The sequence below is a fragment of the Eleutherodactylus coqui genome, chromosome 5 (assembly GCF_035609145.1).
Source record: "Eleutherodactylus coqui strain aEleCoq1 chromosome 5, aEleCoq1.hap1, whole genome shotgun sequence".
NCBI classification, from domain to species: Eukaryota; Metazoa; Chordata; class Amphibia; order Anura; family Eleutherodactylidae; genus Eleutherodactylus; species Eleutherodactylus coqui.
Window position 1 is genome coordinate 3,435,522 of NC_089841.1, and position 26,421 is coordinate 3,461,942.

Below are 26,421 nucleotides of genomic sequence, written 5' to 3' on the forward strand. Positions count from 1 at the left end.
TCGTGTAAATGGGCCTTAAAATGTAACCTGGAAGAGCCTATGCAGCACAATAGTCCATATCAGGGGCGAGCATTTACATCCAATCAACACAGAAAGGGAAAATGTAAGTCTCAGATCAGGCAGATATTGTCAGTACAAATAAAATCAGATCAGGAACAGGAGGTAGGGGCTAGATACCTGGGATCAAAGAACAAGGCTGAGACATATGCAGGAAAGTGTTCACAATACTATAACCTAGTTTAGACACAACGATTATTGCTCAAAACATGTCTTTTGAGCGATAATCGTTGTGTGCCTTTAAGCGCAAGGTGATCGCTCAAACGTTCCGGAGACTTCTGGAAGTACATCCAGGGACTCCAAATACATATAAACTTCTCCCGACTGTACCTCTCCTCCACCACCAACTCCTCCATAGTCATCCACTAGTTAGCCTCCTGTATCCATTCCACCATTGTTGGGACCCCCTGTGTTTTCCAATACCTAGGTATAACTGAGTGTGGCTGTTAAAAAGAACCGCAGCAGGTCATTCTTGATAGCCAACACTGAATCAGGTAGCAGAGACAGGAGCACTATCTGCGGGGTGGGAGTAATCAAACTTTTCATAATTTCCTTGTGTTAGGGAAATTCAATGATTCCGTCCATATGCTGTGAGGCTCCAAATCAGAGGTGGTTATGGCGGCTGCCGTGAGAAAGCAGTGACACAGACAGGTCTATGTGCAAAGCAATCTACCTTTATTACATATGTCACAACTTCTATAGTAACATGACGCAGGAAGGGCTTTATGCCCGATGAACATGTTTTTACAAAAGCATACATTCTTGGTTAGAGATGTTCTTAGATCTTAGATTGAGAAAAAACTTGTGTTGTCACATTCCGATGTTACATTACGTTGTTGGTTCCAGCTAAACAGGATATGCGATTAGTAAATTTTGCTGAGTTGTACTGCTAGCAGTATGCCCAGAAAATCCTGTTTAGCTGTGTCAAAAGGTGGTAGACAAGACAAAGTCATATTCAGGCCTGAGACCTTCTCACCTTGTAAGTGGAGAACACCATACTCCAAAAGGGCACAATGCTAGGACAATCCCACCAAATATGCAGTAAGGTTCCTGTTTCTCTACCACATCGCCAACAATTCGGAGAGATCGCAGGGAAAGTGCGATGCAAGATAGCCGGACATCTGTACCATCTCGTTATTATTGTGTAACTCCCTTCTTGCGCTCTACAGGCCATGGACAGCCTGTGTGCCAGCAAGAAGGCCCTCGTCCCCTCCTCAGGTTCAATCAAACATCCAAGGCTACATTCCCACTTCTTTATACAGATGGGGTCCCAGTCAAGGGTATGCCCCCTAATTTCTTGATACATTTTTGACAGATGGGGGCGATCCCTTTGTAAATAGTCTTTCAAAGAAAGTGGAATCGTAAAATTTGTGTAATTGGATTTCAGGAAGAGCGTTAATTGCATGTACAAGAACCATGATAATGATTTTTCTAGTGGTGTGCCGCCCTCAGGCCCTCATATGACGGTGTTATCGAAACCAAATTGGGTTCCTCTGAGTTCACTGTACTGTTCCAAATTGGTTATTGATAAGTGCGTGCCGGTAGGGTAGCTAAGCTTGTATCACATCCAATAGCATGATGGAAATTAGGACAGCGCTCCTGTTGTAATGGCTGCTAGATCAATAAAGCAAAGAATAATAAGGGGACATGTCCGGTTACTAGTGGGGTTACCTCCTGGAAACCACCACTTGCCCCTCCAAATCCCGGTGGGCACTGATACAATTGTGCAGGGAGATCCACGTTCTTCCTGTCCTGTGGTGGCAGGAGAGCGGTGGAGGTTGTTGTTCTCCTTCAGCTGAACGAACCCAAAGATGGATGTTTCAAATGAAAATTCAAAAAATTGCTCTGCGCTCGTTTGGAACAAGGTTGTGCGGGCACTCTCTGTGGCAAATAACCAAATCTTTAATGCATGTCAGCCGCAAACAGCCTTTTCTTAAGCATAAACAATACAATGATACAACTCATACATACACACAGACCCATCTTGTTTCTGTTCAATCATTACGCTGGCGGTGCCGGCCAGCTCCATAGCGTGGATAAATTACGTCACCCGGCAGTCTCTTCACTGTGACCACCACCTGCCCCAGAGGAGCGCAAGAACGTGCGTTCCACTCGGAGGCAAGATGACATCATCACGTCTCCCTTCACCCTGGATCTAAATAACTTTATTAGCAGTTTTCATTTGGAACATTCATCTTTTAAGATCGTTCAGCTGAAGGAGCACAACAACCTCAGCAGCTCTCCTGCAACCATGGGATAGGAAGGAGATCTCCCTGAACAATTGTATCTGCAATTGGAAAAGCCCTTTAAGGTGTGTCTTACTACTAAAACACGTGATTTCCAAGAAACAGAGAAGAAATTAAACTTATACTGTGTTCATTATGCTAAAAATGTGAAGGTGGGAGGATTAGTAGCTTCTCTTATCAGAATGTAGGTCCCTCTTGTGAGAAACACCCATAGGAGGACGGCCTGAACCTGAGAACCATGCGAAGAAGATGGAGGACAAGAATCTAATATATACTGCTGTAGAATATTGAACAAGTTAACCATTTAGCTGCTTTTGTGTACTCGTTGCTTATTATAACACCACTACATATATAAGTGAATTAGCCTAGGCTGATTTGAGAAACACTCAAAGAAATTATATAGATATATATGTGCATAAAATTGAATACATTGGTGCCTTCGGTTATGAGTTTAATTCGTTCCGTGACGGAGCTCTTAACCCAAAACACTTGTAAGTCAAATCAATTTTCCCCATTGAAATAAATGGAAAAACCATTAATCCGTTCTGGATCACGAAGCTCTCTCACTCTTTTTAATGGGGATGGCCACTGGCGTAACTATAGGGGATGCAGGGGATGCAGTTGCACCCTGGCCCAGGAGCCTCAGGGGGCCCATAAGGCCCAGTACTATGAATAAAGCATTACAGTTGGAGTCCCCGTTACAGGTTTTGCACTGGGCCCCAGAAGCTTCAACTTACACCTCTGGATGGCGTTGCCCAAATCTTTGGATAACAGATGTTTATCGGTAATTACTTACATTTCTTATTTATCACTTACTGCTCAAAATTGCTTCCTTTTTCTTGTGTAGGATGTGTCACCTTACCTTTTTTTTTACCATTGATAAAATAGGTTTAAAAAAATGGCTTCTCTCCTGTGTGAGCTTTTTGATGTCGCAGTAAATATGATTTGCAAGTAAAGCATCTCCCACATTCTGTACAGGAAAACGGCTTCTCTCCTGTGTGAATTCTCTGATGTTTAACAAGGGCTGATTTCACTGCAAAACATTTCCCACATTCTGTACAGGAAAACGGCTTCTCTCCTGTGTGAATTCTCTGATGTTTAACAAGGGCTGATTTAACTGCAAAACATTTCCCACATTCTGAACATGAAAACGGCTTCTCTCCTGTGTGAATTCTTTGATGTGTAACAAGGACCGATTTTGCTACAAAACATTTCCCACATTCTGAACATGAAAACGGCTTCTCTCCTGTGTGACTTCTCTGATGTGTAACAAGTGGTAATTTCTCTGTAAAACATTTCTCACATTCTGGACATGAAAATGGCTTCTCTCCTGTGTGAACTTTTTGATGCCGCAGTAAAAAGAATTTGCGAGTGAAACATCTCCCACATTCTGAACAAGAAAACGGTTTCTCTCCTGTGTGACTTCTCTGATGCTGAAATAGCTTTGATTTCCCTGCAAAACATTTCCCACATTCTGAACATACAAACAGCTTCTCTCCTGTGTGATTTCTCTGATGTGTAACAAGAGCTGATTTCCCTGCAAAACATTTCCCACATTCTGAACAAGAAAATGGCTTTTCTCCTGTGTGAAATCTCTTATGATCAACAAAGTTTGATTTCACTGTAAAACATTTCCCACATTCTGGACATGAATACGGCTTCTCCCCTGTGTGACTTCTCTGATGTGTAACAAGATGTGATTGAACACGTTTTGCATGTTCTTTACATGAATACGGTCTCTCCCCTGTGTGGGCTCCTTGATGTTCCCCCCTTCTGTGACGTGGATTCTGCTTATGAGCCTGTGATGAATCAGTAGATGGGATTTGTATAGGAGGATCAGATGATGGATGTTTGCTGTGAAGGGCTGAGGAGATATCTGGGATAATGGCAGGTTCTTCATATGTATCTTCAGTGATACCACAATCCTCTGCTTTACAATCTGCAGATACCAGACGTCCCTCTGAGCTCCCGATACCGTCATCTGCCAAGGAGAACACTTATTATTTAATACTACAGACCGTAAAAATGATACTGATATTTTATAACATTTCCATACAAATAACAAGTCATGTAGACAAATGTAATCATCATCTAAGGGTGTCTTTACACATGATGACGGTCGCCAGAGTAATCCCTCAAAAGAGTCATTATGGACAACTGTTGGCCCATGTAAATATGAGTGCTGACAGAGCGAGTGAGAATCGCCCACCCGTAGAAGTCGCTTGGTTTTTAGCTCACTTATAGACCGAGTGATTGTCAGTGCAGAAAACATCACCAAAAACTGCATACGTGAATCGGGACTTACAAGTAACTAGTTCTGGTTTCCATCAATAACATGGGGGGCCGGGGGAGGTTGAAAAAGGGTCATAAAAAGGAACTTGCAGCAGAGTCCTCCACAGGCCTCGGGTTCCGGTCCCCAAGCTACAGAAATAGTATATTCCATACAGATGGAGTTCGGCCATTTCTGCACAAAGATTAGGTTCTGGTTTTCCATAAAGAACTCTCAGAAAATCTTCCCTGAAGCCGGATGTCAGTAACACGGGGTGTACAGCAAATATATAGCTGCTCATCCATAAACAGCTTAGGACATACAATAATTCTATACGCTGCCACATCAGACCGGGGTGAGGCTGGGGGCAGGGAGGCATGTGCCACCCGAGCTGGCCCCCTGCACATGTTATAATGAGATACATGGTTGGTTACCCTTAGGATGGGATCATTGCAGGAGGTTATATAATGAGATACATGGTTACCCTGAGGATGGGATCTTTGCAGGAGGTTTTGGAATATGCAAAACATGCAGAAAAGTTTTACAAAGAAAAGGGTGAGAAAGTGAGAGTTTTTATACAGGGAGAGGAATGTGATATGATGGTTCAGAAAAGTCAGAGAGGTCATTGGACAGTTAGAGGACGTGGAAGTAGAGGCAGAGGAAGAAGAGGTGGGATGCAGCTTGGGGATTTAAATGTGTGTTTGAATTATGGGAAGTCTGGTGATTTTGCCCAAGAGTGCCCTGAGAAACAATGTTCTCAGGCACCTCGGGAGAAAATGACTAGGAGGGTGGATGTACAACACTTGGAGGGGTGTATGTACAACACTAGGAGGGGTAGATGCACAACACTTGGAGGGGTGGATGCACAACACTTGGAGGGGTGGATGTACAACACTTGGAGGGGTGGATGTACAACACTTGGAGGGGTGGATGTACAACACTTGGAGGATCTCTTGGCAATTTCTACTGCCTGAGATAGATCTGCAGGTGAATGGGCGGATGATTACTTTCCTGGTGGGCTCAGGAGCCACCAGGACATTAATACATCCCAATATGTACCCAATGTAAAATGTAGTAATAGTCATATCCTGGTCAGAGGGGTTAATGGCCAGACCCACAGGGAATCCCTCTCTGAACCAGTTATAACAGACCTAGAGACAAATAAGCCTGTGAATGTCAGATTATATAGTCCCGAATATGTCCAGTAAATGTGTTGAGATGAGATATTATGATAAAATTAGGTATACCTTCACCAGAGTACCTCAGGGCTGCTGTGAACCTCCAACAATTGTCTCCCAGGCTATGTCAGCACACTTAGCCCAGTTCCAGCCTCCTAGAGGTAGTCAGCTACTACTGTATGTTGGTAGCCAGCAGCAGACAGTGGAGAGAATTGTGGGGGGGGAGGGGGACACAGTCACATCCTTGAGGTTTATTTATGAGCAAGGCCATAAAGTAAACAGGTAGAAACTCCAATACAGTCAGCAAACGGTTAAATATTTGGGGTATAACCTGTCAGATGAAGGTAGGCAAGCAATTCTGGAGGTCCCAAAACTCCGAGCAAATGATGTACTTTTTGGGAATGACAAACTTCTGCAGAGCTTGGATCCCAAATTCTGCATCTCTGACAGCGCTTCTTACCAGACTCATCTATGATGACCCTCTGGCTGCAGCTGACAGGATCCGGTGGGATGCGCCCTCTGAGGAAGCCTTTGTCAGGTTAAAGCAGACTCTGGTGGGCACATCAGTCTTGGGGGGGCTGCTGAACTACAACAAGCCCTTTGTGCTAACTGTTGACTCAGGGGAAAGATGTACAAAAATATTTCAGGCGCTCTAAAGGACCATTCATATTTAGATGTAAATGCAGGAAATTCCTGCTAAATTTATTCAAAGATAAATAAAACCGTGGCAAAAACAAAGTGCCAATGGCAAATTATGCAAATATGCAACGCGTTTCGTCGCCCCTATGGCGACTTTCTCAAGCATGGGGGCAAGCCCTTTGTGCTAACTGTTGACTCAGGGGAAGGATATATGACCCCTGTGTTAACTTAGGAACACGGTGGGGAAACAGACCACTGGCATACTACTCTTGCAGACTAGATCCAGTGGCCGAGCGCTCCCACGCGCTCCCCCATACTGAGGGGACTCTGTCCTACACCTCAGTATCCCTTCCAACACATTTTTATGGACTAAATAGAATTAAACATAGAATCATAGAATGGTAGAGTTGGAAGGGACCTCCAGGGTCATCGGGTCCGACCCCCTGCTCAGTACAGCATTTACTACATCATCCCAGACAGATGTCTGTCCAGCCTTTGTTTGAACACTTCCATTGAAGGAGAACTCCCCACCTCCTGTGACAACCTGTTCCACTCATTGATCCCCCTCAGTGTCTAATATCTAATCTGTGTTTCCTCCCTCTCAGTTTCATCCCATTGCTTCTAGTCTTTCCGTGTGCAGATGAGAATAGGGCTGATCCCTCTGCACTGTGACAGCCCTTCAGATATTTGTAGACAGCTATTAAGTCTCCCCTCAGCCTTGTCTTCTGCAAGCTAAATTCCCAGATCCTTTAACGGTTCCTCATAGGACATGATTTGCAGACCGCTCACCATCTTGGTAGCTCTTCTCTGAACTTGCTCCAGTTTCTCTATGTCTTTTTTAAAGTGGGGTGCCCAGAACTGGACCCAGTATTCCAGATGAGGTCTGACTAAGGAAGAGTAGAGGGGGATGATGACCTCACGTGATCTAGACTCTATGCTTCTCTTAATACATCCCAGAATTGTGTTTGCCTTTTTGGCTGCTGCATCACATTGTTGACTCATGCTCAGTCTATGATCTATTAGTATACCAAGTTCTTTTTCACATGTGCTGCTGCTTAGCGCAATTCCCCCCTTTCTGTATGTGCTTTTTTTCATTTCTCTTGCCCAGATGTAGGACTTTACATTTCTCCTTGTTAAATACCATTCTGTTAGTCTCTGCCCACTGTGCAAGCTTGTCTAGATCTTTTTAAATACTCTCTCTCTCTTCCCTAGTGTTAGCTATTAGAGATGAGCGAACGTGCTCGTTTAGTGCAATTACTTAAACTAGTATCGCTATTTTCGAGTAACTGCCTACTTGGGCGAAAAGATTCGGGGGGTGGCGGGGTGGAGCGTGGGGTAGCAGGAGGGAGCTCTCTCTCCCCCCCCCCCCACCCCCCCGAATCTTTTCGCCTGATTAGGCAGTTATTTGAAAAAAGCGGATACTTGCTCGAGTAACTGCACTAAACGAGCATGTTCGCTTATCTCTATTAGCTATCCCTCCTAGCTTTGTGTCATCAGCAAATTTGATCAGTTTCCCATGAATTCCCTCCTCCAGATTATTTATAAAAATGTTGGCCAACACTGGGCCCAGGACAGAGCCTTGTGGTTCCCACTTGATACATTCTTCCACTTGGATGTGCAGCCATTTATGACCACTCTTTGAGGACGATCACTCAGCCAGTTGTGAATCCACCTAACAGTTGCCTTGTCAATCCCATATTTCGTCATTTTTTCAATAAGTATGGTATGAGATACTTTGTCAACTGCTTTACTAAAGTCAATATATACTATATCCATCGCATTTCCCTGATCATCCCAGTCAGTAATACTATCATAGAAGGAAATTAGATTAGTCTAGCATGACTTGTTTGTTACAAGCCCATGCTGACTCTGGTTAATTACTCCATTGTCATCCAAGTACTTGCATACATGCTGCTTTATAATCTGCTCAAAGATCTTTCCCGGTATAGATGTCAGGCTCACAGGCCTGTAGTTTGCTGGATCCACCTTCTTCCCTTTTTTGAAGATAGGGACAACATTTGCCCTTTTCCAATCTTCAGGGACTTCTGTTCTCCAGGGATTTTCAAAGATTATGGCAAGTGGTTCAGCAATTACTTCTGCTGCTTCCTTTAGTATCCTAGGATGTAATTCCTCTAGACCTTGAGACTTGAATTCATGTAAGTTAGCTAAGTGTTCCCTCACCATCTCTCTGATTACAGATAGCCTGCATTCTTGTATTCCCCCAATAGCACAGGGAAGATCAGTGGATGTTCCATCTACTTTCTGAGAGAAAACAGATACAAAATAGGAATTTAAAAGTTCCTCCTTCTCAACATCATTCTTAACCAATTCACCATTTTCATCCTGTAAGCATCCAATAGCATCTCTGACTTTTCTTTTGCTTTTGACCCCACAAATCCTTTTTTATTGCTTTTGGCCTCTGTTCATTATCTTTAGCTTTTCTGACCCTTGCCCTACAGTTTCTGCAGACCCCATTATCTTCTTCTTTAGATATCCCCCCCTTTCCATTTGATAAACATATTTTTCTTCCTCTTTAACATGTGTACAAGTTCTGTGTTCATCCATCCGGGTCTCTTTAAATGCTTCCCATTCTTCCTTCTTTGAGGGATTGGTAACGATTGTGCTTTAAGAATCTCATTTCACAATATTTCCCAACCTTCTTGGACATTTCTCATTCCTTAAGAACATCCAGCCATTGGATTCTTCCTCTCCTCTTTCTGAGTTCATTGAAATCTGCCTTTCTGAAATCCAATCTTGAGGTCTGAGTTTTCACAAATGTGAAGGTAAGAAATACTGCCTCATTAAATAAATAAATGTTTTAATACTGACTTTAAAAAATCCCTGTGCATATCACCCCAGTCCTCAGGGCTGGTAAAAAGACTGCTAAAAGGCAGACCTGAATTCACCAATCTCACTGTAAAAAGGTAACAGGTAGAGCAGGGACAGTGTGCTGAGGGGGTGCTAGTTCAGCCCGCTACAAAGAGGGGTCCACATTAGGTGGTCTCCTCAACTCGGTGAAGAAATACACCCCCCTTCCCCATGGGCCTCCTCAGTAAGGACAAAATGACAGGAATAGCATTTCTTTTTGGAGTATTGGTGAGTCTGGGGAACGCTATTGATGACAGCCCAGAAATTGTCAGAGGTCATCATCATATTTATCCCGATGCTACACAATGGGGGCTGCTGGGAGAGCTCTGAATGTAACTTGTATAGAAGGAGTGACGAGCACCATACTGGTAGATATGTGTCAGATGAGAGACTTGTTGGCATTGCACACAAAGGAATAAGCAGTGGCTAGATGCTTTCCTGGCTTGATAGTACTCTTAGTCAGGCCACGTCCCTGGTGGTCATTTTAGTGCTGGTCATGGCCTGCGGCCATTTTAGTACCTGCTATAATACCTTCAGCCACCGCCCAGACGCCATCTTGGCTTCTCACCTCCCATAGATGTACCTTTTACCTAGCATCCCAATGCTTGCATTGATTGTAGTACACAACACCAGTGATTAGTGCCTTCTCTGAATTGTGTAGGAATAGTCAGAACCCTCTATGTGTTGTTGATATGTTGTCTATCTTAAGTGTGCGCTATAAGATAGGGTCGGTATATACTGCAGGATATTTAGTCGTAGCAGAGGAATATGTATGGTCCCCCCACAGATAAGTGTCAGGTAGTGAGGCGACAGGTTGTTATGGGTGACAGTAGTGAAGTGACAGGTTGCTATGGGTGACGGTAGTGAGGTGACAGGTTGCTATGGGTGACAGTAGTGAGGTGACAGGTTGCTATGGGTGACAGTAGTGAGGGGACAGGTTGCTATGGGTGACGGTAGTGAGGTGACAGGTAGCTATGGGTGACGGTAGTGAGGGGACAGGTTGCTATGGGTGACGGTAGTGAGGGGACAGGTTGCGATGGGTGACGGTAATGAGGGGACAGGTTGCTATGGGTGACGGTAGTGAGGGGACAGGTTGCTATGGGTGACGGTAGTGAGGGGACAGGTTGCTATGGGTGATGGTAGGGAGGTGACAGGTTGCTATGGGTGACGGTAGTGAGGGGACAGGTTGCTATGGGTGATGGTAGTGCTGACAAGGATCAGGGATAGTAGGCGTCAGGACAGAAGGGATGATTACATGATGCAGATAGTCCTGGGATAAGACAGTGAAGGAATGAAAGTTTACAGTAGTATTAAATGAAGTTGACAGACAATGGCCTGAGTGCTGCTCTGTGTGGTGGGGTCAGCTCACAAATGGTCAAATCATCTGTTACATTGGAATGCTTGCTTCACTTTCACCTCCACCTTTCAGCTTTAGAAATCTGAAAAGAAGGGAGGGGAGAGTGTGTGACTCACTCTCTAACGTAGTAGTCTGAGAGCGATGCTCTGCTTGCTTGAAATGAATAGACTTGTAATATTGATGATCACGAATGAAGTTTAGTATATGCTTGTGTGAATAGGGAATGTACAGTCTTGCTGTTATTTGTGTACATGTCAGTTCTGTGATTGGTTTGCAGTTAAAGGAAAAAAATAAAAATAATACTGTTGTTGATAATGTGAGACCTGAGTATTCCTATTAAGGGAAAAATATCCCAAGGATGCTGCAGTTAGCTGTAGTAGACCAGAAACAGTTAAAGCTTTGCTTATCTTACTCCATCACCTCTCCTTGTTAAAAGAAATTCCAGAGGGGGGGGGGGGGTTGTTAAAGTTGGAGGATCAAGCGACTCTGCAGATGATTGGAGTAGTAGTAGTTGTGTGAATTTTTATGCTATGCAGTAAACATTGTGTGTAGAGAATTATATGGTTATTAATAATTAGGATATAGAAACACTTGACTGCACGGATGGATGAAAGTTAATGACAAGTGTTCAAGCTGTGATGAATGTAAAATGTGTGATTAAGCTTCTTCACTGTACCTACCCCCCACAGATAAGTGATCCATGTTATACATTGAGTTTGCTGTTTCCACCTGTGGGCAGGGACCAAATACCTGCTGTTGTCTCTGATCCTGGGGTTATACTTGCTTCGCTCTACCTGGTAATGGGACTAAGGCAGACTACGGGAGACTGCCTGAGGGCTACTGTGTGGAGAGGAGAACCATAAAGGGCACGCTGTTTTCTGGGATATGGCCTGAGCCACAGAGAGCACGCGCAGATGTGTGGTGGTTGTGTGGTGACAGGCGCCTAGAACAGGTGGCAGGTACAGGCCCTAACGGGATTGTGCTTTGGTACAACTGATAATGCCTGTGCACCTCATGACCTCCGAGGGCAACAGTGAGGGCCGTGTCCGGAGAACTAGGAACATCTCTCCCATAGGCTCCTTTGACGCCAATGTTCACACTGACGCAATCGGGGTCCCAAGGGGGGTACCGGACGAGTATAGGGCGAGAAAACAGATAGCTGCGGCGTTTGAGTCTCTTCTTGTATGGTGGGCAACAGCAGATAAAAATGTGGACTGGATTAATTAAACATACTATAACCAACAGAGATTTGTTAATTATACAAGAGATGCAATCAGGGGCCTAGAGGAACAACTAGGACCTACCTCACTCATTGCATGGCAAAATAGAATGGCTCTCGTTATATGTTACTAGCAGAAAGAGGAGGAGGAGTTTGTAAAATGATTGGAGGATATTGTTGTACTATCATTCCTAATAACACGGCACCAGATGATACCTGAGCACTGGAAGGGTTAAATGCATAATAAAATGACCTAGCTGATAACTCTGGCATAGACGATCCATTCAGGGACAGGTTGTAAGCTTGTCCGGACACTGGTCACAAGTCATATACTCCACACTAGTCTGTGACACAACGGTCACAAGTCATATACTCCACACTAGTCTGTGACACACCGGTCACAAGTCATATACTCCACACTAGTCTGTGACACAACGGTCACAAGTCATATACTCCACACTAGTCTGTGACACAGCGGTCACAAGTCATATACTCCACACTAGTCTGTGACACACCGGTCACAAGTCATATACTCCACACTAGTCTGTGACACAACGGTCACAAGTCATATACTCCACACTAGTCTGTGACACAACGGTCACAAGTCATATACTCCACACTAGTCTGTGACACACCGGTCACAAGTCATATACTCCACACTAGTCTGTGACACAACGGTCACAAGTCATATACTCCACACTAGTCTGTGACACACCGGTCACAAGTCATATACTCCTCACTAGTGTCTGGGTCACACCGGTCACAAGTCATATACTCCACACTAGTCTGTGACACAACGGTCACAAGTCATATACTCCACACTAGTCTGTGACACAGCGGTCACAAGTCATATACTCCACACTAGTCTCTGTCAGTATGTGCCTCCATTCTAGTACTCTTTGGTTGCTGCTGTATTCCATGTATCAGAGGACGGCTACAAAACCTTACTGACACTTCCATCACCAAAACTATGTTCCAAAATATACAAGATGACGGAGAACAAGATGCCTTACTGGGTCAGGTGACCACCTCTGTCTGACAAGTGATGGGTAAAAGTTCTATGAAGGAAGCGCCATTTTACTTTGATGATTCTGAAGTGTGACATTTTGATTCCAGTGCGCTCTGATTGTACCGGAGGATTGCTCTAAATAACTGACTGACACTTCAATAAGTAAGATTTTATATCATGATGGACAATAATCTCTATAATATGAAGAAAGAAGCATCAATCAGACATAATAAATCAAGGCGAAGATTCTCTTGGGGGCGGGCGTAATTTTGAATACAATTAGTGGAATGACTTTATATATATTGTAGGGGTGCGCTACAGAAGATGGCCTGTAGGGGGCAACAGACAATCAGTCTGGTGCCTGAAGCAAGAGGGAAAACACCCACAGGTGTGGCCAGTGAAATAAAAAGGCTTGCTCCTGCTGAAGAGACGGCGAGTGTCTGGCTGAGGGCCAGGTAGACAGCTCAGTGGAGCTGCAGGGCTGTTAGCCCGAGTGTGTGGCTAAACAGACTAGAGGTGGACAGGGAGATGCCCCTCACCTCAACACCTACCGGAGGTGTGCTTATATGGACTGTTAGTTATGAAGATGGCTGCTGGTCGCTGGCAGCCTAGGTGACAGGCTGGAAGAGAGAAGCTCTGCTGTGCGCTGCACCTGATTACGGACTCTGGAATTCTGGACTATTATTTGTTTTGCCTGAAGCTAAGGCTGGACTTTTTAGCTTTGTTGCTGTATTAAGAAAATAAACACTGGTCGCGCCTGCTTTGGACTGCACTGGCTGGTGTTCCGTCTCTAAATATCGTGAAACCCGCACGCTACCGAGCTATTTCCCCACATATGGTGTTTCGGATGCGGGCACCGAGTAGACACCGGCGAACCAACACTGCATGTCCTGGATAACAGCCACTAGTGCCTTATCTAAAAAAAACTGCTGCCATGGAGGACCTGGTGCGACAGATGGGGCAGGCCAATCTACAGCAACAGGAAACCAATCGCCTCCTAAAAAAACAGTTGGCTGCACTGACAGAGTCAGTCAAAGCTACAGAGACTGACGCCTCATAAGAAAGACTGGAACTGATCACAGGGCTTTGTTGGGAGAACAAACCCATAAGTGTGAACAAGACTAAAAAGTTGAAGACACAGTCAGCAAAGAGGAATATTCAATGGGAAGTTCAGGTAAAACAGCTAAAAGAAAAGCTGGAGGTGGAGAAAGCCGCCTGCAGCATAGCAGAAAAGCAAGCAGAGGTATTGAGAGGTATACTGGACTTCAAGAAAGCTCAAGAAGCTCGTCAGGAGCAGGTGCTGACCCAGCTACAGATAAGCAGGGATGAAGAAATAGAGCTATATGAAGCTCAGATCCAAAACCTTAAGCAAACTCATGCGCTAGCTAAGGGTGAACTGTCCCAACGATTAGAACAAGCTGTGCGGAGTGAACCGGACTGTAAGAAACTGCAAATGAAAACCCAAGAGTTGGAGATGACGTGTTGCGAGTTAGAAAGAGCTTCTACAGATGCACAGAATCAAACTACAGGTTTGCAGAATTGAAAATGCTGTTAGCAAAGAAGAATGGTGACTTGGAGTGCCAGATAAGTCAGCTCAAGAGCTGGAAATACAGAAAGCTGCGTGCAGTCAGGCAGAGAAGCAAGCAGTGTTCTTGAAAGACTAACTGGGTGACAAGGAAAACCAGGAAATGCTGCTTGAGAGACTGGTGTCCCAGCTACAGATGAGCTTGGATGGGAAAGCTGAAATACATGGAGCCCAAATCCAGGAGCTGGAACGGAGTCATGCTGTAGTTGTGGGGAAGCTGTCCAAGCAGTTGAATCAATTTGGAAAAGTGAAAGAAACTTTGAAAAGTGAGTGTCCTGAGCTGACCCCAAAGGTGAAGGGGTTGTCGGAAGATGAGTGTGCATATGAATGCAAGAAAAATACAGTAGAGATGCAGCTTCAAGAGCTACAAATAAAAATAACTGAAGGTGACAGTGTTCAGACAGCGTTGTCTGAGCAGGTGAGCAGGCTGCAGGTGGAGCTGGAAGCTCAGAATGAAGAGTTCCAAAACTTACTGCAAGAAGAGACGCAGCAGAGGCTTGGTCTCAGTACACACTTGAAGACTATGCAAGATGAGAAAAATGTGCTCCTCAAGCAAGTAGAGGAGTTAAAAGCTACAAGGCGGCAGTATGAAGAGAAGACAGCTGCCTGTGATAAGCTTGAGAAGGTTAAAGTACGTCCTCAGCAAGAGTTAGAAGATGCTTCTGTAAAGCTGGGTCTTCAAAAGGAGCTTGTGTCCAGACTAAGAAAGATGCAGCAACTATGTGAACAGCAGCTTACAGAGGAGAAAATCAGGTCTGCAAGATATGTCCCTGAATGTGAGCGCGCTGAAGAAAGGGTCGGTATGAAAGAGACCGAAATGTTAACTTTAACACCCACCCTGAAAATGATATCAGAGATAGAAGAGAAACGGTATGAGCACCCGGCATGCGGGGTCACGGTTGAGGAACACAACGGTGAAATCCTAAAAGAAGTGGAAGCGATAAATCCTCTGTTTCATCTTCAAACTGATGTCTATGATGAACTTGAGAAGTTTACAGTGAATCTTCAGCAGGAAGTAAAAGACATTAGTGTGGAGCTTGGTTACCAATGTCAGATGGTGTCCAACTGGGAGAAGAAACAAAAGATGGGTGAACAGTGGCTTACTGAGGGGAAGTTGGGGTTCCCTAAAGTTGCAAAAGAAAGGCGTAACCAGCGGGTGTGCACTGAAGTACCAGACCGGATTAGCGCCAAGATGGATGCTGAGAAAAGAACCCTGATATGGAAAAAACCAAAAGGTGTGGCCCAACGGCCAGTAGAAGAAAAGGAGATCCTGTTGGAGAATATTGAGAAAGAGGCGCTAACCTTGAAGCGCCCTCTGAAGGTGGTGTCAGAAGAAAAAGTGGTATTGCAAAAGTCCGCTAAGAAGTTAAATGCAAAGCTGAAACTCTGGAAGTCCAAGAGTCATATGGCTGAAAAGAGGGTTCAGAGACTAGTACGGTCTAGGACCCAGTTCAGACGGCAAGTAAAAGAGAAGGGCTTGTGGAAGAGTCCCGATAATGATGCTGGAAAGCGAACTCTGGTACAAAGAGACCGCAAGGGCGTGGTCCAACAACCAGTGGCAGGTCAGAAGAATTGTACATCGCCCCTAGGTTCCGGTGTTATGCATCAGGGGACTGGAGGAGGGTCACGTCCCACGCTCAGAGACATAAGAAACCAGGAATGTAATGTGGTCTCCCGCAAGCAGTTGCTGTAGATCCGTTCTTTAAAAGTATCGGGGCCTGTTTTTTTTTGGAATGGATCGAAGGTTGGTAGTGGGGCCGTCCATTCCACCTCCTCCACTCCAGTGTGCGGACGAGCCCAATCAGCCCAGGTGCTGAGGCCAAGCCAATTCTACAAAAGCAGGACGCAAGTGGTGACATATACCAAATTAGATGAAAGTGACCTGGGCACTCCAGGTGAACAGTTTGTAAAGACTTCGACGGTCTGGAAGAAAGACATCACTTCTGTAAACAAAAGAAAAGTTATTAAGGTGAGACCTGAGCAAAAGATACAGACTAAACAGACCTCTGAAGTACAAGAGGCCAAGGGGAGGCTCGGTTAGAAAGTCTCCACAAGCTGTCCTGAACTGAAATGGAGGACTGTGTTAGCTCCAAGGATGATGGTGAAAAGGTACCTAAACTAGAAAAGTCTACTAAAGCCTTGGAGCAGCAAAAAGAAGGAATGAAGGGTCAGGTAGAGAAACTTGACTATAAGTTACAAGCCACAAAGTTGCACCTGGGAGTCAGCTTGCAAGCTGTGAGAGCACAGTCTGACAGAGATCTACAAGGATGTGAGGAGCAGAGTGAAGACAAGAAGAAGGAACTCGTCAGACAGGTAAAAACAGAAAGAGATCCCCGAGGCTGGAGTTTTGACCCTGGAGGGCCAGAAGAAGAAAAATGTCATACAGCCTATGGGTTCATCAAGGGGGAGGGATATGTAGTAGTGCGTTGCAGAAGATGGCCTGTAGGGGGCAACAGACAATCAGTCTGGTGCCTGAAGCAAGAGGGAAAACACCCACAGGTGTGGCCAGTGAGATCAAAAGGCTTGTCCCTGCTGAAGAGACAGCGAGTGTCTGGCTGAGGGCCAGGTAGACAGCTCAGTGCAGCTGCAGGGCTGTTAGCCCGAGTGTGTGGCTGAATAGGCCAGAGGTGGACAGGGAGACGCCCCTCGCCTCAACACCTAGCAGAGGTGAGCTTATATGGACTGTTAGTTATGAAGATGGCTGCTGGTCGCTGGTAGCCTAGGTGACAGGCTGGAAGAGAGAAGCCCTGCTGTGCGCTGCACCTGTTTACGGGCTCTGGAATTCTGGACTATTATTTGTTTTGCCTGAAGCTAAGGCTGGACTTTTTGGATTTGTTGCTGTATTAAGAAAATAAACGCAGGTCACGCCTGCTTTGGGGTGCACTGGCTGGTGTTCTGTCTCTAAATATCGTGAAACCCGCACGCTACTGAGCTATTTCCCTACAATATATGGATCAATGTAATGCTTTTATATGAAATAATTACGTACTTAGTCTCAAAGTGTGAACCCAGACCTTCTGGTAATAAAGCTTCAGGCCTGAGGATGCCAGGGGTCTGTGGTAAAGCCATTTTATATATCTATTTGAGACATAGTCTTACTATTATACTGTGTTGTGGTATTTATCTGAAGTGGGGAATGTTAAGAAAATTGTAGATCAATGTATCAGTTAATTGTTTTTCTATTAGATTGTAGACTAGGAATATATAGCATCCTGCTAGTATAAGTAGTGAAGGGGTTAAACGAACCTTTTTCTATACCAGTGCGTGGTTTCTTTGTATGTTATAGTTACACCTTAAAAGGTGTAACTTATGTTAATCATTTTAGTAATACCCTATCATGTATTCTTATTCATCTTGGAAGTATGTACTTTTCCTGTGATGTCATTTATGGTATATAAACCGCATGCACCTTTGAATACATTAGAAATCATTTCATACCACAACAGGCTGGTGTGATTTGTATTTCTCCTGGGTCTCAGACTTTCTGGACGAGATCTGGGATTGTCTTCCCCTTGGTAAACACATAAATTCTCCTTACAGTCCACACCAAAATCTACTCTCTATGTGCATTTTGCCGAGATCTGCAGCTGATTTCACCCTTTGGATTGAAGCAGTGACGTTTGATGCTGATCAGCATCTAGATCCGCACCAGTGCTGGAGGCTGAAACGTGCAATTTGCTGTGGATTCTCCTTAGCAGAAACGTGTGAACGCACCGTTACATTGGGCCGCTACTCATGGGCCTGTGATAGATTTCTTCCCCCAGCCCCTGACCATTACAGAGAGTGGCCATGAGATATATTAGGCTCCCATATATTGAGATTCATGAGAGCCCCAGGAGACGGGTGGGGGAGGTGAAGCAGAATGGCCAGCGGAAAGCAGAGCAACCTGTCACTGACCACTGGGGAAGCTCCTTAAAGGGATCCAACCCTCCTGAGATACAATTACTTATGCTAGTGTGCAGAGTGCTGGAGATCACTGACTTGGCTCAGGACACAGTGATACTTTTATTGACAGGCAGGAAGCAGCCAGTGGTCAGAGGGGCAGCTGTAACTATTTATACTGCCCTGATGGCGGTCCTGGGGGTGTGGCCTAGTGAGCACGGTGACTAGACATGGTCAAGATGCATATATCTATATTATTCGCCAAATGCACACCATTCGCAACCTGATTGGTTATTTGGATTTACTCATTCACGGTGATTAGTTTTTTGGTTTGCCGGATTCATGGTCATTGGTTGTTTAGGTTGGCTTGTGTAGAAGTGAGGAGTAAAAGGCTAATATGCGGTCAGGAGAGCTCCATCCTCGGGCCTAAAGAATCCTCTGGAATCCGGCTTCTGCTGGACCTGGGGCTGCCTATCCTCACCCCCCATCATTCTCTCCTGCTGCCGGGCATCGTTTAGAGATCTTATAAGATCTTACTGGCAACTGAGCTGAGCTGCCGGGTACTGGCACTCGGAAGAGCACACCTGAAGTCCTCCTGCCCAGCAGATCGGAAGCAAACCCGGAGGTCCCTGTGTAGACAATGCTGCTGCCTGCTCCATCCATTGCAGCTGGGTGAGTGATAGTGGCGGTGCCGTGGGCACCCGGCCTGTGTCATAAGAGCTCCTGCTCCAAGCTCTCAGTATAGTGGCACCAGGGACAGTACTAAGCTCTGGGATACAATGCTACTGACTTCTACCCGGGGTCCACCATCTTGGGGCTGGGGATAGAGGTTTACATCCATTTTGCTGTCCCCCATGGTTGTGGAGCTTTCCAGAGAGGAGGAGAGGCACAGAGGAGGTAAGTGGTAGAGAAAAAGGTAGAAGAGGTGCAAGCCCAGTGGAGTGCCCCTAAACACACATGTCATATAGAGACTGGTAGGCAGTCAGCTATTTTGTGTGCGTCAGGCCTTAGACCTATCTCAGCTTCCATTTTATATTAGCCAATTCAGGCCAAGCTGTAGTGTCACACATTTTGTATGTAGTTATATTGCTTGTGCAATTCTTCAGCTGCCCACCTACTTACTCCTAACTGTCGATATTCACATGTAGAAGGGCCATTGTCCCACCTTCCCTGGACAAGAGCTGTGATGTGATAATGTCCTCCCTCTGTGATGTGATAACTCCCTCCCTCTGTGATGTGATAGCTCCCTCCCTCTGTGATGTGATAACTCCCTCCCCCTGTGATGTGATAGCTACCTCCCTCTGTGATGTGATAGCTCCCTCCCCCTGTGATGTGATAGCTCCCTCCCCCTGTGATGTGATAGCTCCCTCCCCCTGTGATGTGATGACTCCCTCCCCCTGTGATGTGATGACTCCCCCCCCGTGATGTGATAACTCCCTCCACCTGTGATGTGATAGCTCCCTCCCTCTGTGATGTGATGACTCCCTCCACCTGTGATGTGATAGCTCCCTCCCTCTGTGATGTGATAACTCCCTCCCTCTGTGATGTGATAACTCCCTCCCTCTGTGATGTGATGGCTCCCTCCCCCTGTGATGTGATAGCTCCCTCCCCCTGTGATGTGATAGCTCCCTCCCCCTGTGATGTGATAGCTGCCTCCCTCTGTGATGTGATGACTCCCTCCCTCTGTGATGTGATGACTCCCTCCCCCTGTGATGTGATGACTCCCTCCCCCTGTGATGTGATGACTCCCTCCCCCTGTGATGACTCCCTCTGTGATGACTCCCTCCCTTTCTTCTATCACCGGTATCTGTTGGCGTAGAATTAGCATGAGTACCCCACATTATGTGACCGTGCACTTGTTAATGAAGGCTTAGTAAAATCATTCACCGAGCAGCCGGCTTCCCGCAGACCTTGTGGAGCCAGGATGTACATTTAGGTAAAATCTTTTAATAACAACTATTAGTTGTGCGAAGGTCTAAATGGGGTATCCGCATACCTGGTTATAATTTGTGTGTCATGTTTGATATTCAGCAAAAATATGGCCAAAAAATTAAATTGGGTTTCCATTGAAGTGGGCTTCACATTCAACACACTCCATGGTGATGTACAAAGGAGGCCGGAGGAGGGGTTGTCCGAGGAGACCTTAAAGCAGAGCGGTTCCCTGTCTGCTGGGTCAGACTCCAGAGATACACCTCAGCGTAAGGCTGTTCCTGTTGGTTTCAGTGGCTCTGTACAGAGCAGAACCTTGGGCCGGACATCCCAAATCTGGGGTCTTTCTTTTATTTTTATTTTTTTTAAACACTGTCTCGTTGTGTATATACCTGTATACCATTAGATTCATGTGTAACAACATTTTTCTGTATATGTGTGCATTTATTTATTTTTTTTGCATGGCTAGTCTTTTTTTAGAAAAAATCTGCAATTTATTAGTTGAGCCTTGTCCGTTTTAAGATGAACCATAACTGAAGTTTTTGTGCATAATTCATAGTCTGGGTTCCAGCTCACCTGTATAAGTTGGTGGTGGCAGCAAGTGTGTGAACGACATGGTAGAGTGCTGGAATGCATTAGACTGGATCATGGGGTGATTTGTGCTTTCGGCCTGCATGTAGCAGGACCCCATCAAAGCTGGTTACAAATCCACCTGTAGTCTGGCGACTCCACACTTGCAACCTCACTAGAGTGATTGGACTCTGCCGTGACAAATTAAATGCAGCAGTTACGGAGGGGAGAGACAAACGCTCTATCCGTGACAACACAGTACCCCCACATTGGGAGGGGGTGAAGTGAGCCACTCCTCACCTCCTCCCCTTACCTGCATGATCTGCTGAAGCCTATGGATTGGAGAGTGAAAGAAATGCAGGCCCACGGTTCAATAGAGCAGCGGGAGTGAAACTATTAATCCGCATCAATAAGACCGCTGCTGCCACCATGTGGTTAATTACTGGCAAGCAACTTGCATTTCTTCTAAACTCTGGCTTCACCAAGTAGTCATTCAGTGGAAGGACACCCTGCATTATACTCCTATACCTAATATACGCCTCCCACCTGCATGGCCCCTTACAAGCAAACAAAACTCACTAATGGGATGCAGCAGATTGCACAACCTGGTGCGATGGGGGACACCGAATCTGGTGCGCCAAGCACACCTCAGGGGTCTCCTCCTGGGCCCGACGATTGCAGATGTACTAACAGCTATTACAGAGATCCATGCTCACTGAGAAAGTTGAGGTTTTACAATCTGAGTATGGACTATTGCGGGATGTTGTCCATAGTCTGCGAGAGCGCACTACTACAGTGGAGCCCGAGTCTCCGACATGGAGGACACAGTCGCTACACGGCGCGATAACCAGAGCTCAAATCTGTCACCTCAGCCCAGCAACTGAAGATTCATGACCTGGAGAATCACTCCTGTAGATGTAATATCAGATTGGTCGGCCTGCCGGAGGGAGTGAAGGGGAGACAACATTGTGAATACCTCAAATCACTATTCTGGGGCTTCTACGGCTCTGACTCCATCTCAGACCTCTTCTGTGTGGAGCGCGCACATCGTATCCTGACTAAACCCAAACCTCCGGGGGCGCCACCGTGCACATTTATAGCCAAGCTCATGAACTACAGGGATAGAGATAAAGTGCTGGAACTGAACCAGAAGAGGGATCCCCTAAAAGTACAAGGCCAACATGTGAGAATCTTCCCCAGCTATACCCCAGAGGTGCAGAAGCATTGCCAGAATTTCACGGGGGACTATGTCTCTATGTTGTATATTCCGTTATCCGGTTCATTGTCCCCATGTTGTATATTCTGTTATCTGGGTCTATGTCCCCATGTTGTATATTCTGTTATCTGGGTCTATGTCCCCATGTTGTATATTCTGTTATCTGGTCTATGTCCCCATGTTGTATTATCTGTTATCCGGGTCTATATGTCCCCATGTTGTATATTCTGTTATCCGTGTCTATGTCTCCATATTGTATATTCTGTTATCCGGGTCTATGTCCCCATGTTATATATTCTGTTATCCGGGTCTATGTCCCCATGTTGTATATTCTGTTATCCGGGTCTATGTCTCCATATTGTATATTCTGTTATCCGGGTCTATGTTCCCATGTTGTATATTCTGTTATCCGGGTCTATGTCTCCATGTTGTATATTCTGTTATCCGGGTCTATGTCTCCATGTTCTATATTCTGTTATCCAGGTCTATGTCTCAATGTTGTATATTCTGTTGTCCGGGTCTATGTCTTCATGTTGTATATTCTGTTATCCGGGTCTATGTCCCCATGTTGTATATTCTGTTATTGGGGCCTATATCTCCATGTTGTATATTCTGTTATCTGGGTCTATGTCTCCATGTTGTATATTCTGTTATCCGGGGCTATGTCTGCATGTTGTATATTCTGTTATCCGGGGTCTATGTCCCCATGTTGTATATTCTGTTATCCGGGTCTATGTCTCCATGTTGTATATTCTGTTATCCGGGTTTATGTCTCCATGTTGTATATTCTGTTATCAGGGTCTATGTCTCCATGTTGTATATTCTGTTATCCGGGTCTATGTCTCCATGTTGTATATTCTGTTATCCGGGTCTATGTCCCCATGTTGTATATTCTGTTATCCGGGTCTATGTCCCCATGTTGTATATTCTGTTATTTGCCTCTATGTCCCCATGTTGTATATTCTGTTATCCGGGTCTATGTCCCCATGTTGTATATTCTGTTATCCGGGGCTATGTCCCCATGTTGTATATTCTGTTATCCGGGTCTATGTCCCCATGTTGTATATTCTGTTATCCGGGGTCTATGTCCCCATGTTGTATATTCTGTTATCCGGGTCTATGTCTCCATGTTGTATATTCTGTTATCCGGGTCTATGTCTCCATGTTGTATATTCTGTTATCAGGGTCTATGTCTCCATGTTGTATATTCTGTTATCCGGGTCAATGTCTCCATGTTGTATATTCTGTTATCCGGGTCTATGTCTCCATGTTGTATATTTTGTTATCTGGGGTCTATGTCCCCATGTTGAATATTCTGTTATCCGGGGTCTATGTCCCCATGTTGTATATTCTGTTATCCGGGTCTATGTCTCCATGTTGTATATTCTGTTATCTGGGTCTATGTCTCCATGTTGTATATTCTGTTATCCGGGTCTATGTCCGCATGTTATATATTCTGTTATTCGGGGTCTATGTCCCCATGTTGTATATTCTGTCATCCGGGGCTATGTCTCCATGTTGTATATTCTGTTATACGGGGCTATGTCCCCATGTTGTATATTCTGTTATCCGGGTCTATGTCTCCATGTTGTATATTCTGTTATCCGGGTCTATGTCCCCATGTTGTATATTCTGTTATCTGGGTCTATGTCCCCATGTTGTATATTCTGTTATCCGGGTCTATGTCCCCATGTTGTATATTCTGTTATCCGGGTCTATGTCCCCATGTTGTATATTCTGTTATCCGGGTCTATGTCCCCATGTTGTATATTCTGTTATCCGGGTCTATGTCCCCATGTTGTATATTCTGTTATCTGGCTCTATGTCCCCATGTTGTATATTCTGTTATCCGGGTCTATGTCCCCATGTTGTATATTCTGTTATCCGGGTCTATGTCCCCATGTTGTATATTCTGTTATCCGGGTCTATGTCCCCAGGTTGTATATTCTGTTATCCGGGTCTATGTCTCCATGTTGTATATTCTGTTATCCGGGTCTATGTCTCCATGTTGTATATTCTGTTATCTGGCTCTATGTCCCCATGTTGTATATTCTGTTATCCGGGTCTATGTCCCCATGTTGTATATTCTGTTATCCGGGTCTATGTCCCCATGTTGTATATTCTGTTATCTGGCTCTATGTCCCCATGTTGTATATTCTGTTATCCGGGTCTATGTCCCCATGTTGTATATTCTGTTATCCGGGTCTATGTCCCCATGTTGTATATTCTGTTATCCGGGTCTATGTCCCCAGGTTGTATATTCTGTTATCCGGGTCTATGTCTCCATGTTGTATATTCTGTTATCCGGGTCTATGTCTTTATCTTCGGTAATGTGATCAGCGCCCGTTCCATCAGATCAGTGTAAAAGGACCCTCAGTCCCAGAATTGGAGAATTACTCCCCCCCCCCCCCCATCAGTACAGTTATGATATAATGGTAAGTAGTTCCCGCTCACATCGGTGTGCTCCACGCCCGCGCTGTAGATGTCATCATGTGTCATCGCCTACAACGGTCGGACATTTCATCCAGATTTAGTTTGTCCTCCGGCTGAATGGGGGATATACAGCGGAGACTGACCGATCCCAGAGCTTATAGATCTACAGGAGTATCTGCAGCCGCTGACTGAGGAGAATCTGTGACTTCCCTGCTGTACTCAGTGGTTCCTACTCACCTGCAGGAATCTCCTCTTTACACCGCTGATCGCCCCTCACATCCCTCTCTGTAGCATTAATATTGGGCAGATCTTCACCCGGATACAAAAGCTGTGAGACAAATATTGTAAAAGTCAGCAGCCGGTTGGAGAAGTTGTGTGGGACGTCTTACAGGACTAAACAAGATCATTAATTACCACGAGGACCAGGACTGAGCCGACAGCAGTAGTCATCAGTCATGTCAGAGTGGATGCCCTTTAGGGTTCAATTAAAGGGATTCTGTCAGCAGGTTCATGCGGTTTGGCTTGGAGCTCTGTGCCGCGGAGGGGGCTGTGCTGGCTTCTCCCTCCTGCATCATGCAGATTGACAGCTTGCTCCCCTTTCATGTACAGGTAGACAGCCATCACTCTGTATGCTGGTAGAGGCCGACATGGCCCCCTCCGTGACTCAGAGCTCAACTCCAAACTCCATGCAGCTGACAGAACCCCATGAATGCTATAGATGTTTGTATTCTCTGGCTGTATTTGATGCTACACGATATAATGCGCCTCCACCTGCTCCATATTCTAAAGGTCGTCCCTTTACAACAAAGTAACAGCAGAGTAACAAACGCTTGACTGCAGAATTCGGTGCGTTTGTCCCCGTGATTATAGGACAAGTGATGTATCCTTTCTTCCTCCCCTGGACTGACAATTATCTCGGATTTACAGCCGATGTCTTGGTCTCGGTCAGGTAATTGAGTTATGCTGTTATACTGCCAATGTTCCTATTATTAATTATCACTCATAGGTGTAATGGTTATGGGCAGGAAATACAAACTAAACACTAAATAGGGAACCAATGGGGACCCCGACATGGAAAAGGACAGCAGGCTTTGTAAGCTTCACTGGAGCAACCAGTGTCAGGCAGCTGCTGTCAAGGCAGATAGGATCATGGGGGCATCAGAAGAGGTCTAGGGGCACATGATTAGCACCCTGTTCTTCCTCTCTACAAGTCACTGGTCAGACCACACATGGAATATTGTGGACAGTTTTGGGCAGCGGTACTCAAGGAGGACATATCAGAGCTTGAGCGGGTACAATAGGGGCAACTAAAGTAATAAACGCAGTGGGTGGACTACAATACCCAGAGAGGTCAAAAATGGGGTTTAGTTTCGGAAAAAATATGGCTGAGCGGCGACCTAATAACTATGTATGGATATATCGGGGGTTAGTACAGAGATCTCTCTCATCATCTATTATACCCAGGAGTGTAACAAGGGGGCGCTCTAATAACTAGGTATAGATATATCAGGGGTCAGTACAGAGATCTCTCCCATCATCTATTATACCCAGGACTGTAACAAGGGGGCGCTCTAATAACTATGCACAGATATATCAGGGGTCAGTACAGAGATCTCTCCTATCATCTATTATACCAGGACTGTAACAAGGGGGCGCTCTAATAACTATGTATAGATATATCAGGGGTCAGTACAGAGATCTCTCCCATCATCTATTATACCCAGGACTGTAACAAGGGGGCGCTCTAATAACTATGTATAATATATCAGGGGTCAGTACAGAGATCTCTCCCATCATCTATTATACCCAGGACTGTAACAAGAGGGCGCTCTAATAACTAGGTATAGATATATCAGGGTCAGTACAGAGATCTCCCCCATCTTCTATTATACCCAGGACTGTAACAAGGGGGGCGCTCTAATAACTATGTGTAATATATCAGGGGTCAGTACAGAGATCTCCCC

General features: G+C 45.3%; 1 protein-coding gene across 2 annotated transcripts in view; it reads right to left on the reverse strand.

Moving 5' to 3' along the window:
• Positions 1-732: 732 nt before the first annotated feature.
• Positions 733-26,421, reverse strand: part of LOC136627268 (zinc finger protein 250-like) — a 42,583-nt gene continuing 16,894 nt past the window's right edge. For both annotated transcript variants that reach the window (XM_066602239.1, XM_066602240.1), the window contains 2 exons: positions 24,695-24,785; positions 733-4,284 (listed from right to left, as the gene is read on the reverse strand). In XM_066602239.1, coding sequence (XP_066458336.1) covers positions 3,194-4,284; positions 24,695-24,785 — 1,182 coding nt within the window. In that variant the 3' untranslated portion in view covers positions 733-3,193. The remainder of the gene's footprint in view (positions 4,285-24,694; positions 24,786-26,421) is intronic.